General features: G+C 36.7%; 1 protein-coding gene across 4 annotated transcripts in view; it reads right to left on the bottom strand.

The window, feature by feature from the left end:
- Positions 1-37: 37 nt before the first annotated feature.
- Positions 38-14,614, bottom strand: part of PPP2R5E (protein phosphatase 2 regulatory subunit B'epsilon) — a 107,836-nt gene continuing 93,259 nt past the window's right edge. For 2 of the 4 annotated variants that reach the window (XM_024194430.3, XM_024194429.3), the window contains exons 6-15: positions 13,029-13,159; positions 12,879-12,938; positions 12,142-12,250; positions 11,167-11,220; positions 11,013-11,063; positions 9,292-9,411; positions 8,202-8,329; positions 6,186-6,287; positions 5,412-5,555; positions 38-2,997 (exon numbers count right to left, since the gene is read on the bottom strand). In XM_024194430.3, the coding sequence (XP_024050198.1) occupies positions 2,898-2,997; positions 5,412-5,555; positions 6,186-6,287; positions 8,202-8,329; positions 9,292-9,411; positions 11,013-11,063; positions 11,167-11,220; positions 12,142-12,250; positions 12,879-12,938; positions 13,029-13,159 (999 nt within the window). In that variant the 3' untranslated portion in view covers positions 38-2,897. The remainder of the gene's footprint in view (positions 2,998-5,411; positions 5,556-6,185; positions 6,288-8,201; positions 8,330-9,291; positions 9,412-11,012; positions 11,064-11,166; positions 11,221-12,141; positions 12,251-12,878; positions 12,939-13,028; positions 13,160-14,614) is intronic. The other 2 variants (XM_024194431.3, XM_024194432.3) reach the window with 2 other exon arrangements.

The following is a 14,614-nucleotide window of genomic DNA, read 5'->3' as shown; positions in this document are numbered from 1 at the left end:
AGCTTATGCTCCCAATACTTCTGTTAGTCTTAAAGGTGCCACAGGACCCTCTGTTGCTTTTTACAGATTCAGACTAACACGGCTACCCCTCTGATACTTAACAAAAAAAGTAGTTTCTCAAAACCATGAAGCAAACAAAATCACAAATGAACAGATGCACTGATCACAATTGACTTAAGTCCATATGCTGCCTTTATCTTTGCATAAACCTCCCATGGACTCTAGTGGGACAGGAGCAGTATATTGCCTTTGGGTTGCAGCCAACAGTGGATTGCGTGGATTCTGTAGTACTATGGCAAGCGCTTCTTTAAGTACATCACAAAGTACAACGTCAGACTGACCTCACCTTTTTAGAGTCGCATGACTAACATCACATTACCTCATTCAATTTAAAGAAACATTCCATCTTGGAAGTGAAAATCACTTTAGATACTCCCCAATATCCCCCATTAGAGGTAACAAAATATTGCAACCAGCTAGGTTCTCATCCGTTTTGTACCATCAATTCCAGTAGGTCATGCTGAAACCAAGAACATCCAAGAATGGTCAACACTCACCTAAATTTCTAAGTACAGGACAAGGTGTCTTTTTTTAATGTCGCATTATTTCTTTTAATTCCACCAGGCAGAAAAAAAAAAAGGAAACACCAAGATTTCTTCCCACCATAATAGTTCAATTGTTGACCATTTAACACAGTCTAGTCAGGCATGAGTTTAAATGCACCCTCTCATACAGCATGTTAATTTCAGACATAGTCACACTACTAAATATAACCCCAACCTGTAGTAGAAACAAAAAGGCTGTCAAAAATCAAAGGGTTAAGGGACGATTTGTTATAAATTTATTTAATCTTCAGATCTGAGCTTGCACTTTTGTTCCAGCACTTTTAAAATAAAATGTTTCACTGACTGTATCTGCCAAGTTTACATTGAGTCCCAGTCAGTGTTCTTATAAAAGGCTTATATTAATCCCATTAAACCATGTTGTGATGTTTTGTGTTGCATATGACTAGTTTACTTCTGTTCTTTTTTCAGAATTAACAGTGTCAAGTTTTTACAAAGTTGTTGCATTTACAACATCCAATGTGCAGACCCATGTGTACAAACTGTGACCTGATAATCCTGAAACAGTCAGAAAGCTGGGATTGGATTCCTGCTCCCCTCCCGCCATTTTTTCTTTTTTGCGCACCTGGAAACAAGAAAACCTCAAATTCTACTGTATATTTGAATAGTAGGAAGAAAAATATACAAGCTCGTACTTATACTGTATTTCTATCAATGGCAACAGGTCATAAGTTCATGTTTGCAACTAACACAAAGACTCATGAACACCAAGTCAGCTTTATACCATAAATACTGCTGGATTGATGGTTTAGGATTATCAACTCACTGTTGTCATATGTCTATAACAGTTCAAAAGCATCCTGGAGAAAAATCCTGAAACACATACCTTTCCATATAAAATAATGCAACTGCATTAGCTAAATATATACTGTACATAAGTCTTATCAGCATTTTACCGATCAAAGATGTAAGATTCCACTTTTAAATACAAAGCAGATAGCCAATAATGCATACTTATAATACAGCCCTCTTGTTTTTCTTTTAAACAATTTGGTCACAATGCACCTTTGATATAAAAGCATTTTAAACTTTATTATTAATACTCAGGACATTAGGATTTCCAGAATTTTTTTTCAGTAGCATTTGTAGAACCACTTTTGGTAACAAATACAGTAGTTAGGAATGAGCATCCACTTCAGAATGCAGAAGTATATTATCCAGAATCCTTTCCAGCTAAAACCATAGGGCTGGCGCTGTGATGAGTAATAGTACTACAGTCACAAAAACACTATAGTATGTTTTTTAGAGGCTACATCCTCTTTTGCTGGAATACTTTATAAATACATATTAAAAAGTAAGGCAACAACTCCAAACAGTCCAAACTGTTTGCTCAGCTCTGTTCCCAATTAGACCCATGACCACTGGAGATCAATTTCATACTTGTACTGTTTAGCGTTTGTCGTTATAATTTCAAAATGGTCCAATAAAACGTATATAGTAATCATTTAGCCATTAGTATTACCAAAACAGCTCTGGTATGTGTGTCCAATGACATGTAACTAATACTGGTTAGGTACTGAAGTTCATGGTGTTACTATTGCCCTTTTCAAAGGATTCAAGACAGTGTGGATTCACAATAAATTGATGCATTAATCTGAAATTTCCTTCCCTACTACATTTATCATCTCTTTATTTTTACTCCTAATGTTTAAATTGAAGGAGTACCAGTGCTAGCCTGGTACCGGAAAGATACTCACACCAGTAAACAAAACCTTAGGGACCTATATTTTTCATGGCCCTGATCTGCATGGACATTCAACTTATGAAGATGTGCAAAAGGGAAAAAAATGTCAAATTACAGTAAAGTTATCCAGAGAAGGAGGATGTTACACAAACTCAAAAGGAAATGACAATCTTTTTTCTCTTTTACTATAAATACATTTAACAGTTTAGCAGAAAGGCAAGCTAAATTTAAGATTGTTCACATTTGAAAGTTGTATCATACTCTCTGCTAATGATAAATAAGGAACAGGTCCTGACAATGAAATTTTGACATAGCAATTTTCATCAACAGATCTTTGAAGACTGGTTTTAAAGAAGGGTCAAAACAATGATTATGTTGCAAAGTTCTGAGAAGTCCATCTGCTGTCCAAACTTTGGAGAAAAGTCCTTATTTTTTCCTTTACTTAGAGACAGTTATATACAGTGCTGTTGTAATAATGAAACAAATGTGAAATCTACTGTAAAGTTGCACAATACAGAAAACTGTTGCTCCATCTTCTACTACATAAATGTGTGACTCCACAGGTTAATAATGCTGCTTTGTTTCTTTTGTTAAGTTGGAATTATTCCATCACGTCTAAGACCTCTCTTTAACTCCAAATCCTCCAGTTTTTTCCACAGTTCTTCACGTTCCTTCTCTTTCTTCTTCTCACTAGCAGATAAAATAAAATGAAGTGTTAACAGCAAGGAAGCTTTAAAAGTACCTATCCAAAAATACTTATTTTATATAAGCTATGAGCAATAATTTTTCTAATGCACATGCATTTTCCCCTAATGTATATTTATTTTCAGTACACATTTTTTACTCCAAATTTTAGTTTATCTACATCAAAAATGCTGAACAAAACTAAGAGAAACAGAAGATGGGATATAATAAAAAAAAGTTTAAAAATCTTTACTTATGTTAATTTTACAATAGAGCAAAAATAGCTAGTTCACATTAGAATTATATTTAAATGTTTTATGGAGCAAATATATTACATTTCAGATTAATATATACTTTTTGGCCAAGTTCTATTTCACAATTTCAAGTTTATTTATTTGTTTAAAGAAGGGTATTAGGGTCTCTCTTGCTTTCATTAATGTTAAACCTAGCCTATTCTCTCAAACAAGACCAGTGCTCCATCCCAGTGTAGCTAGTGTGAATCCAGTTGCAGGATCTGACCGTCATTCAATGCATTTGTCTTTATTCCTACTGAATCCCTACAAAATAATCTGTGCAATGTTTGCTTTACCAACAGATTGTGCTGCCTAATTAGATAAAGGAATCAGAGTGATGAGATTGTAGTCCAACTGAGTTCTTGGGAAACTGAGTGGATGAAGTTTCAGGGGAAACCCAATAAAAATTAAAAACTAAACTAGAACTTTCTTAATTTGTTTATTCTCTGAGGTCTCTCTCTTTGTCACTGGTTATTTGGAATTAATATGGTCCTTATGCTATAATGTGGGGACAATGTTGTAATTGCCTTTAAATAAGTATAAAATTAAGTCAATGTGTTCTGATAACTACAACAACACATGGAGTATGTATGGTCTTGATGCTACAAGTTGGAGAGAGCTTTCAATTGCAGGATCAGGTCCAATGGGAACATGAACATCATGGACATCTAGGGTACTGAAATCTAGATTCCCAATTTGTCACACTGCAGAGTTTCTCAAAATATTCCACTGATTTAGAAGCTTTATTCTGGTACAACTTGCTACCTGGGAAATTCACATCACTTAGGCTGCATACATTTAGTCAAAAAGCAGCCATTTGGCCATATCTATTAACACCATTCTTGGTTAGAAACAAACATCTGTTTTCATCCATAGTTTCTACTTTCATTACACATAGCTGCTGAAAAATATTCAAAATTAAATATAAGAAATGGTGAATACACTTACCAGAAATTTATCATTATATTATCTAATCACTATACCATGTATCCTTTCTTTCTAAAATATTTCAGTAGGTTACCTCATTAGTTCATCTATGTTTGAACTATTATTATTCATTGACACTGAAAACTTTAGCCCTAACAAATTCTAAATAACTTGGCTATACATCACTCTTATTTTTGTAAACTTTGTTCTATTGGGGAACCCAACATAAGTCTATTATAACTTATTTCTATTCCTAGGCCCTGATCCTGTGAGTAATCCCACTGAAGTCAACTGGACTGGACTACAATTCACCTGGCCGCTTTGAAATGTGTGTTCTTACTCCTGAATTTCATTCTGAGGGTTCCCATTATCAAGTTCTTACTGAACTATTTACCACTTCCTACCTACAACACTCCTTACAAATACTAATGAATTTTTCACCAGCACTTAGTAAACGAAAATCCAATCTCCTATGGAAAGATGTTCAAATACTTGCCCATGTTTGTCCACAGAACCCTAAGAAGTCTTTATCTCAGCAAACTGTGATTGTTTAATTGTTAATATTAAACATGGTTTAATATTTGAAGTTATCTCATTTTTTACATTCTAGTATATATATTAAAATAATAATTTATAAATAAATATATTTAAAAGATCAGCACCAGCCCTAGATACAGTGGAGGTCATGTAAGCAAGTGCTAAGAAAGCTCTTCCACACAGTCATTACCTGCAACATACATGCTATGGCAGGGTCTGATCCTGTGAAACTCTGAATGCCTCATGAGATAAAAAGTCCCTCCAGCATCCATTGATTTCAGTAGTAGCTGAGGCTTCTCAGAACCTTCCTGGATCAGACACCTAGTCCTAGGATTCTGTGTCGCACACACTACAAACTGGACAGTGATGATGTCAGCTAATCTGACAGACTGAACCTTGTCTACCAGGGCCTGAACAAAAACCATCAAGTCACCTACGATTCGGCTCAGGTTTAAACTCAGGACTCCAGAAATAACGTTAGTGCAGTCATTAATCCAGTGCACCATCTAACTCATCAATTACAGATTTTTAAATGTATAAAACATTGCATTTTATTACATATAAAAGCAAAGCAAATCAAATCAAAAGGAAGGTGAACTATGAACCTGGTCACATAATTCAACAGTATTATGGCCTCCAAAAGACTTCAGAGGCTATACTAACCTAACAAGGTTTGATGACATACAGTACCCTTCGCTTTGCTTGTGGGAACCCCGAGTCACACAAAAGGCACGACTTAAACGAAGTCGCAAACTGCCCGGAGTTCCCGAAGTTTCCTCATTTTTTTCACCTGCCGCTTTGGATAAGCTGAAATTTTAGACAAAAGATGATGCACTATAATTGGAGAATGAAGATTAAGGAAAATAGACAAAAAACATTTTACTAGGGTGCAACTAATGATTGTATGAATGGTGCATCTACTGGATCTTGCACTCTAAAGGACTCGGCTATATCAAGATCCGTGAAAAAGGAAAAAACTGAAAGGGCTGAAAGGTGCCACTTAGGCTTAAGACCACATGCAGGATAAGTAGGATGGGTCTTATGGTGAGTCATGTGTTGAGGAAATCCCTCACGTCCAACCTCCACCCTTTTTGAAGCCTTTAAGCAAAGTGAGATCTTTAAACCCTTGTTCTTCTTTTATTACTGAAAATCTTGATACATTTAAGTCTTTTGGAATGTGGTGCCAAAAGGAGTTCTGTGAGGAATGCAGATCCACAAGCTATGCAACGGGTACTGTATTTCATAGGGGAGAAAACAACCACCTATTCATGAGGTTATCTGGCATCTTGCAAGGAGAAGGCTAATGAGCATGCAGAAAAAAAAAAATGAGGCATTGCAATCAATCATGTGTGAAATTATGCAATCACAGCAAAATGTGAGGAAAAAATTAAACAGCAGGCCTTATGCACAGTTGACAAAAAAGCTTTAAAAAGTTACCGCTGACGATCTGACTTGTAAGTGGCTGTCAGCTCGTCAAACATGGTGCTGTTCATTTCCATAAACGCCTTCAACACATTGTAGACTAAAGCCACAATAGCCCTGTGAAATACAAAAAAGATAAGGAATCTATTAGTTTCAGTTGAAATTGAATAAGAACAAAAAATAATGTACACACTTTCCTGAACTTTTCTTATTGGAATTGCTGAACCTGATTCTAATCTCCTACTACACCTCTACCTCGATACAACTGCAGATACTTCACCAAGCAGTGCAGCAATTCTGAATGTAATACAATGGTCAAAATTGTTATTCTAGCAGACGTAATTAAAATCTAAACATCAAATGTGAATGATGCACAGAAAAAAGGTTCAATAGATGCCTTTGAATAGAGTATGAATATCTCAAAGTAAAGAACCCAAGTATGAGAAATGTGAAAGATTCCCTTGGATTTGTACGTTTCATGATCATTTCACTTTAGTACATGTAAAAAGAAAACAAGTCCATTGGAAAAAGAAAAAATCTTTGAGGAAGAGTTGATAATTCTAAGAAACAAAACTTTACTTCAATCACAAATTTTTAAAGTACAGGCCTGAATAAGGAGTGCAGCGTGCATGCTAAAAATGATCCCAGCATTAAATTTTGTGATGTGATTACTAAATGCTATCCACCAACCCCCAGACATATTCTGTGACCCAGGTAGTAAATGGATGACATCTAATTATAACTGTACATATAATTAAATGTTTCCCTAGACCACTGGTTTTCAAATTCTTTTTCCGGCGACCCAGTTGAAGAAAACTGTTGATGCCCGATACCCAACAGAGCTGGGGATGAGGGGTTTCGGGTATAGGAGGGGGGCTCAGGGCTGGGGCATGGGAGGGGGTCAGGACTCTGGGCTGGGGGTGCGGGTTCTGGGCTGGGGCCGGGATGAGGGGATTGGGGTGCAGGAGACTCCGGGTTTGGGGGGGGCTCAGAGCTGGGGCAGGGGATTGGGGCGTGGGTTTACGTCTAGCAGCTCCTGGTCAGCGGCGCAGCTGGGATGCAGAGGCAGGCTTCCAGCCTGTCCTGGCACCACCAACCACACTGTGCCCTGGAGGCGGCCAGCAGCAAGTCTGGCTCCTGGGCGGAGGCGCACAAGCAGCTCCACACAGCTCTTGCCTGCAAGCACCATCCCCCCAACTCTCATTGGCCGGACCTCTGCTGGCCATTTCTGGGGCACAGCGTGGTGTCAGAACAGGTAGGGACTACTAGTTCTTACTGGCCAGCCACCAGGGTCCCTGGGTGCTGAGCAAGGCGACTCAGTGCCTTGCACTCTGCGACCCAGTACTGGGTCGTGACCTGAACTTTGAAAACCACTGCCCTAGACTACTGTAAAAAAACAAAACAACAACAACAAAAAACCCAGATAAATGAGACAGGTACATCATCCTGATCGTGTCAAGATGAAAATGTCTTTTTTTAAGAGTGTTTAGAAAATGTTTAGAAAAATGCTGCTGCCACTGATTATATGACACCACTCAAAATATTATTATGTATTTACAGAGATGTATTAAGATCAAGGGGTATGTCTGGGCCAATTTACAGTCACACTTATCCTGTAAACCAGTTTATACAAATGTATTGACAGAGCATTAGAAACGTTTGGTGCCTGACATTTTTTCTTGGTAATTATACAATATTTTATTTCTATTGTTTTTGTATTTCTGATGAAAAAATAAATACAAAAGTTTAAAAAATATTACATTAGCTGCCTTAACATATTTTGGAAATAAAACAATTTGCACTGCTGCTTTTATCCTACAGAGTTCAGATTTTGTGCATGTCTCAGATAACTTAACAATATTCTGAGCCAAATTCAGCTCTGGTTTAAATCCCATTGGCTTTCATAGAGTGGCATCTGTTTACATCAAGTCTGAATTTGGCGCTATTTCATGTTTTCTTTATCTGGAATTTCCAGGGTTGAATATATAGGTTTCAGCAAGTGGACAGATGAAAGATAATGCCAAAACTTACGGATTCCAGTGTTCTTTGGAAATCCTATAAAGACTGGAAAACATGATGGGAAGTATAACGTTGGAGTTCTCTTCTATCAAACTCATGATGTATTCATTATTCCAATAATACAGCGCCCTTTCTGCCACCTTTGATGGGGAGGGAGGAACAAAACCCATTAGCAGAAAATCAGTTATCTACGAATTTGTTAGATTTTACAGAAAACATGCCACAAAACAAATAGCGTCAGAGTCAATCAATAGGTTATCATTAGTTTCTAAATGAAATTTCTATTTTTATCCAGGGCATAACTTGCTTTAATGTAAGGTGGTCTTTTAAAGTAAATATAAAATAAATTTAAAACATGATTAATGTTAAAATTAATGTGTAAGTATTCAGTGTCTGATTTCATTGTAATTTCTTATTTGGTGAAAGGTTAAATATGAACTAAAATCTATTTGGATCACTTTTATGGTCAGAGTCATACGCCCTGAACCCAGAGTAAGTGCAGAGTACCTGCTGCGGCTTGCTTCAAATCCTTGTCTCCCAGAAAAATCACAGGGAGCCAAGAGTATGAAGTATCTCACAAGAGGTGCTCAACACTTGGCAGGATCAAAGCCCAGGGCAACAGGGGGTTGGGCTAAGACTAGGATTGCACCGTCCTGATTCTAGGCTACTCTAGGGGCTGGAGCAGCTGCTGGGATAATTCAGACTGCCCTGGGGGGCTGTCTGAGTTGCAGCAGCCTCCATGCCTACCCGGACAGGTAAGGAGAACTGCTTAGAATCACTGAAGCACTGCATCCTGTCACCCTGCCTCTAACATGCCCTTTCCCCCAACCCACCTTACCCCTCCTTTACTTGAGATGCAAGTTTTGTGCTGTTATGTGAATGGACTCTAAGATCTCACCCTTGGAGTCTCATCTTTTTTCTATTTCACTCTTCCCTGAGTGTAGGTATTGCTACTGTAACAAACCCGTCCATGGATATACAAATAGTAAATATGTTCTAATCAGTACAATGCAAACTCAGCATTTAGGCATCCGTTTTGTATATTCACAAGATCTTAGAAACTATATTCCTGTTTAAAAAAAAATGTACTTGTATTACTGACCTGAAAGTGAGGACTAGAGACACACTTGGCAATTTGTTTAAATAAAGGTTCCTGAATTTTGACAAATTGTGAAGGTTCAATCACATCCAAGATCTCCTCCAGCTCCCCAAGGAACATGACCTAGACACAAGTAATTGTTAAATTCAGAACTCCTCAACTCTTGTATTTGCAATTTATCGGCTAAATTTTCAAACAGGTCTCAACTCATCCTCTAATTCTACAGGCACAAACAACAGAATGTAGTCATCCACTTTATTTACTGATGAAGTCAGATAGTTAAGATATCTAAATTTCAGGATTTGCCCCCACAATTAACAGCAGGTGGGGAACAAGTTTTCAAAATTTTGCACTTTAAGACTAAACACAATTAGCTCAGTGGTTTGAGCATTGGCCTGCTAAACCCAGGGTTGTGAGTTCAATCCTTGAGGGGGCCATTTAGGGAATTGGGGTTTAAAAAAAAAAAAATCTGTCTGGGGATTTGTCCTGCTTTGAGCAGGGGGTTCGACTAGATGATCTCCTGAGGTCCCCTCCAACTCTGATATTCTATGAAACAACGGGAACCAGTTTTTGTAGCTCGTTTGGTTAGCTCTAAATTCATTGCATAGTTGTATTCATACAGAAATAGGTATGTTTCTGTAGGTTACAAGTGCTATAACCCCCCTACAATTTAGGCCCTAATCCTGCACACACCTTTCATATCCATATGACATATTTGTTCCTCTGGGGACAGGGAGGTTCAAATGACTCTGAAGTGCTGAAGGATTTGTGAAACAGTAATGACTGCTAAGTGGGAGAGTGAACATAAGTAAGAGGGAGAAGACAAGACTACATTCGAATCATGGTTAAAAAACCTTTGCCCTGCAAGGTGTTGAACATCCTCAACTTCTATTAGCTTCCATTCTCAGCATCTCCTAGTATTAAATCCCAAACTGAGTGATTAATTCTATACTCAGTAGTTCCTGGATCTTGCCTCTGATCTATTATTATTTGCTGATCACCAACACATGCTTAGTGTTCTATTTACAGCTTATAATGCATGGTCTCTGCCCTAAGGAATTTCCAGATGACACTGTGCACCTGGGGTGAATTCCTGGTCCCAGTGAACACAATGGCAAAACTCTCATTGACTTCAATGGGCCAGGATTTTACCCTGGTAATTAAAGGATCCATCTTTAATTGCTTGTCTTTTGGGACCAATTTTCAAACAAAGATGCTCTTGTTGTGCCCATAAATATCAGTGTGTAAACTCAGATTTGCAAAATCAGGTAATCATGCAACTAATTGCCAATCTATGTTAGAAGCTAAAAATACCTCTAGCCCACCTCTGAAAATGTAGGTTTGACACAAAGGGTTGCAATTTCTAATATAATTTTCCACATAATTCCGCAACATTCACTTTTGCTCTCTTTACATGAAGAGTCACTCCCTTGTGAAAGAACACTTATATTGGCATATTACAATATAATGCTTAACTTGCCAACAGAGATGATAACTATCATCAGCTTGACACCTCTCTTTATTGTCAAAATTATGTCCAACACAGGACAGTCTGAACACAGACTGAGCTAAACAGATGCCAAAATCCACAATAGCATTTAAGAGTAGCCTATGGTATTTACCTGAAACTCTCTGGATGTTCCTGGGAGAAAAGTATCTTTAACATTTATCTGTAGAACTATCAAACTCCTTTACTGAAGTCTTAACAGCAACATAGAACTTACCTCTTTCTGACTGCAGGTTTTTGGCCAGAATTTCATTAAACCTCTAATGACCTGAATTACAAATGAGAAAGTAAATTTTACATTAAATTTTACAATTTCACAGCTGGGAAAACTGGATGTTTAAGATATATTAAAAAAAAACAAAAATATTTACTGGCTCTGTGAGTGAAGGATCTTTCTCCAGAAACTGTACTATACAATATGCCAGCTGTGAAGGGGAAAAAAAATATATACACATGAAATTATGACATTTTTACTGAGAACTCAAAAGACGTGTTCAGTATTAAAAAGAACAGAGAATCAGAACAGTTCATTATGCATCTTATTCTAAATTGTAAATCCTATTTTAAACCGTGAGTCAGGGGAATTTGCAACTGCATCCAAGCTGCAGTTAACAGCAAAGAACAAACAAACAAACGAAAAGTGAAGAAAGAATATGTCCAAGTACATTTTGAAACCATTTGAACTTTATGGGTTCCAACTGTACTCATGTAAGCAACATTTTGAAAGGCTCATTGTTCTGCAAATGTATTTCTTTTACACTTTTGGCAGCATCAGCATCATGACGACTTACATGAGATGAGCCAACACGGCCAAAAACTGGCATTAAAGACTAAGAAAGCGAGGCCAGAGTGCAGAAATTAGGATCGATTTAGAGCCAAAGTGCAGAGAGGGTGAGTGTGTAAAGAATTACCAAGATAGAAAGACTAGACAGAGGACAGTGCAAGAGACAAAAACAACTGAGACCTCTGGCTGCAGAATCAGGGCCTGGATGAGTGGGGAAGACAGCTCATTAGAGGGGAAGAAAGATTGGGAGCCTGAAGAAAGCCTACAGAGTTTCAGTGCTAGACAATATCTTACAGGTAAATAAAGGTTATCTGAAACCCAGAGATCTATCTATATATCTCTAAATCTATCTATACATTCCACCAGGTTTATTCTACAAAATGCATTAAATCTACCAAATACTTATTGGTTTCATTTTTATTCCACATGACAAAAGTTTTCTGCGGGCTTCTTTTTTTCATTTTCATTTAGAAGATTTTTTTGGCTAAGCAAAAGATTTCCAAAGCAATCAAGCATACTGTTCTGTTTTAACCAAGCAGAAAATGTTTTTTATAATTTCTACCTGTGCATGGAAGAGTGATAAACTCCTGACAGTATGTAAAGGAATCAGCACCTTCACCAGAAACTGTTTATGCTCTGCTTTAAGAGGTAAAGCAAAACCATTGATAATACTAGAAATAAGAAAAGAAACATTGATTAGCGACATCACAGAAAATTTACTTGTGGTCTGAACAAGTAGTTTTTATCAAAGTAATTACACAAGAAGACAGACTGCAGGTATTATCCTAATATGTGCTGAACCTTTGCACTAGCCACTGTTCAAGGTACAGTTCATTCTAGTCATTGCTATATAGTAGTTACGCTCTGACATGAGAATAACTATGTGATCAGTCATAGTTTTGTTGCCTAATATGTATGACCTTGCCTATTTGGTTGGTAAATTAATGAGTTTAAGGTGCTCTTTGGTAACTGACTGTTGAACTAACTACAATTAGACTGACTAGCAACACACTGAAACCAACACACGAATAACTGTTTAGTGTGCTCAATGTAAAATTTGCAATGTACAAGTCAGAATGAAATGCACAAGGAACAATGTAAGAAAGGATTGTACTTTGTAATGTGCACACAATAAAATCCCCTTTGCAAAGAGGTATGCTAAGACTTAATCTGTGCTTAAAGTTAAGCACGTGCACAAGTCTGTTTTCAGGATCAGAGCTTAGGGTTATATTTTTCATTGACCCCTGAAATTTTCAGCATAGCTGTCTGAGATGGCTTATTATATAAAGGTTCATTTACCTTCCTAATATTTCCAGCAGTTCAGCTACACCATTGAAGTGTTCAGTTTCATAAACAAACCTATCAAATAAAGTTAAACATTTTTAATAAATAAATATTTAGTTTCTTAAAACATTTATAACCCAACAACTGTTTCCCCCCAAAACTTACCGTAGAAAAATATTGTTAATCTGTTTTCGGATAAATGCTCTAAGACCAAGAAACTTGCCATAAATTCTGTGTAAGACTGTTTTTAGGTAGTCTCGTTCTCGAGGGTCTTCACTGTCAAACAGCTCCAAAAGCTATTGTAAAAGAAAACGTAATTTAAGAATCAGATGACTAATAAGAAATGTGAATTGGCTTTATTTTAAAAATCTTATACAGTTTACATACGATGAGCTAGATTGCATATGTGTGAGGGCACACAACTGTCACAAAAATTTGTTGCCTTCATTCTTAACAAAAATAAAATAAATACACAATAAAAACTCTGTATTAAAAGAATTAAAATCTAAATAAATTAAAATAAAACTTTTGACAAATACAGAAACTGAAAAGGAGCTAATGAAACTCTAAAGGAGTCAACATAGAGATGAGGTATTCAGTCAACTGTGTGAATACCAGCCAATGCACTCTGTAGAAAATGTATTGTGGAGTGTTTATAACTGAAGTTGCCACAGTCAAGCCTGTAAATATATGAAAGCATTTATCAATTATTCCAATTCTTTCTTGTTAAGCAGAGGACTTGGACTGGTAACATTCCAGAGATGGTAAAAAACAGAGTTTAGTTGCAAAATATGAATACCAATTCATTAACACAGTCATGTCAATTTAATGCCCAAAATCTTTAAGGGCCTGAACTGAGACAGGCATACACTGTACATATATGTAATGCATGACTTTTGAGCCCACTTGTGTTTTATGAACACTACCAATTCTCTCAAGCTGTTTTTTCTATTTTTAATTCAATTTCTAATCTTTTAAAGAAACAGTTTGACTGATGTCTGGTCGGGGCTTTAAATATTATCCTCTAAGGAAGAGCTTCCCTTTCCCTATTGCCTCCATCATCTCTCCTACATGCATCACTCCCACCACCCACAGCTGTTTAGGGTTCTGTATGTATACTTTATCTTATGTTGATTTCACAGTGGTTGCACTTAAAAAGTTTCTTTGATTCTACAATCTATTGGTTTGAGAGATAATCTCAGTGCTTAATATGGGGAATACCAATAAAACTGGTGAGCTCTCACAAATCAGAGATTTTTTTTTTCCAAGTGCACCTATGGTATGCTCCTTGTTGCTGGGACCTTGTTTTTCTTAATTGTGTCTAAAATGTCACATCACCATCTTTGATCTGAACAACAGTAACTACAATAATAATAAATATGTGCAGATATAGAAGTGTTACAGACAATGTATAGTTAGTGGAGGGAAAAATCTAATAAAATGTAATATTTACATTATAGAAAATAGTAATCTAAAAATAGTTAAATTGTATAATTGGGCTCCTGACTTTAGTCAGCCACAAGAAATTGCAGACACTATCAAAAGTTCTCTAAAAAAGGAAAAGGCAAATCACAGTTTAAATAGATCCTTTTCAGCTGTTCAGTGAATATTAATTAACATATGGTTTTAGGGCATGTTACTGTATATACTTAGAAGGAAAAAACAGCACAATCATATTATCATTGGCAAAAAAACATTAAAAACTCTGACCTCAGGAGTATAATATTCTTATTTTTAAGAAGACATATCTC

Source organism: Terrapene carolina, unplaced genomic scaffold (genome assembly GCF_002925995.2).
Source record: "Terrapene carolina triunguis isolate 2854851 unplaced genomic scaffold, T_m_triunguis-2.0 Scaffold189, whole genome shotgun sequence".
Lineage (NCBI taxonomy): Eukaryota > Metazoa > Chordata > Testudines > Emydidae > Terrapene > Terrapene triunguis.
The sequence above is the reverse complement of the archived record's forward strand: the minus strand, read 5'-3'. Positions and strand labels throughout refer to the sequence as shown.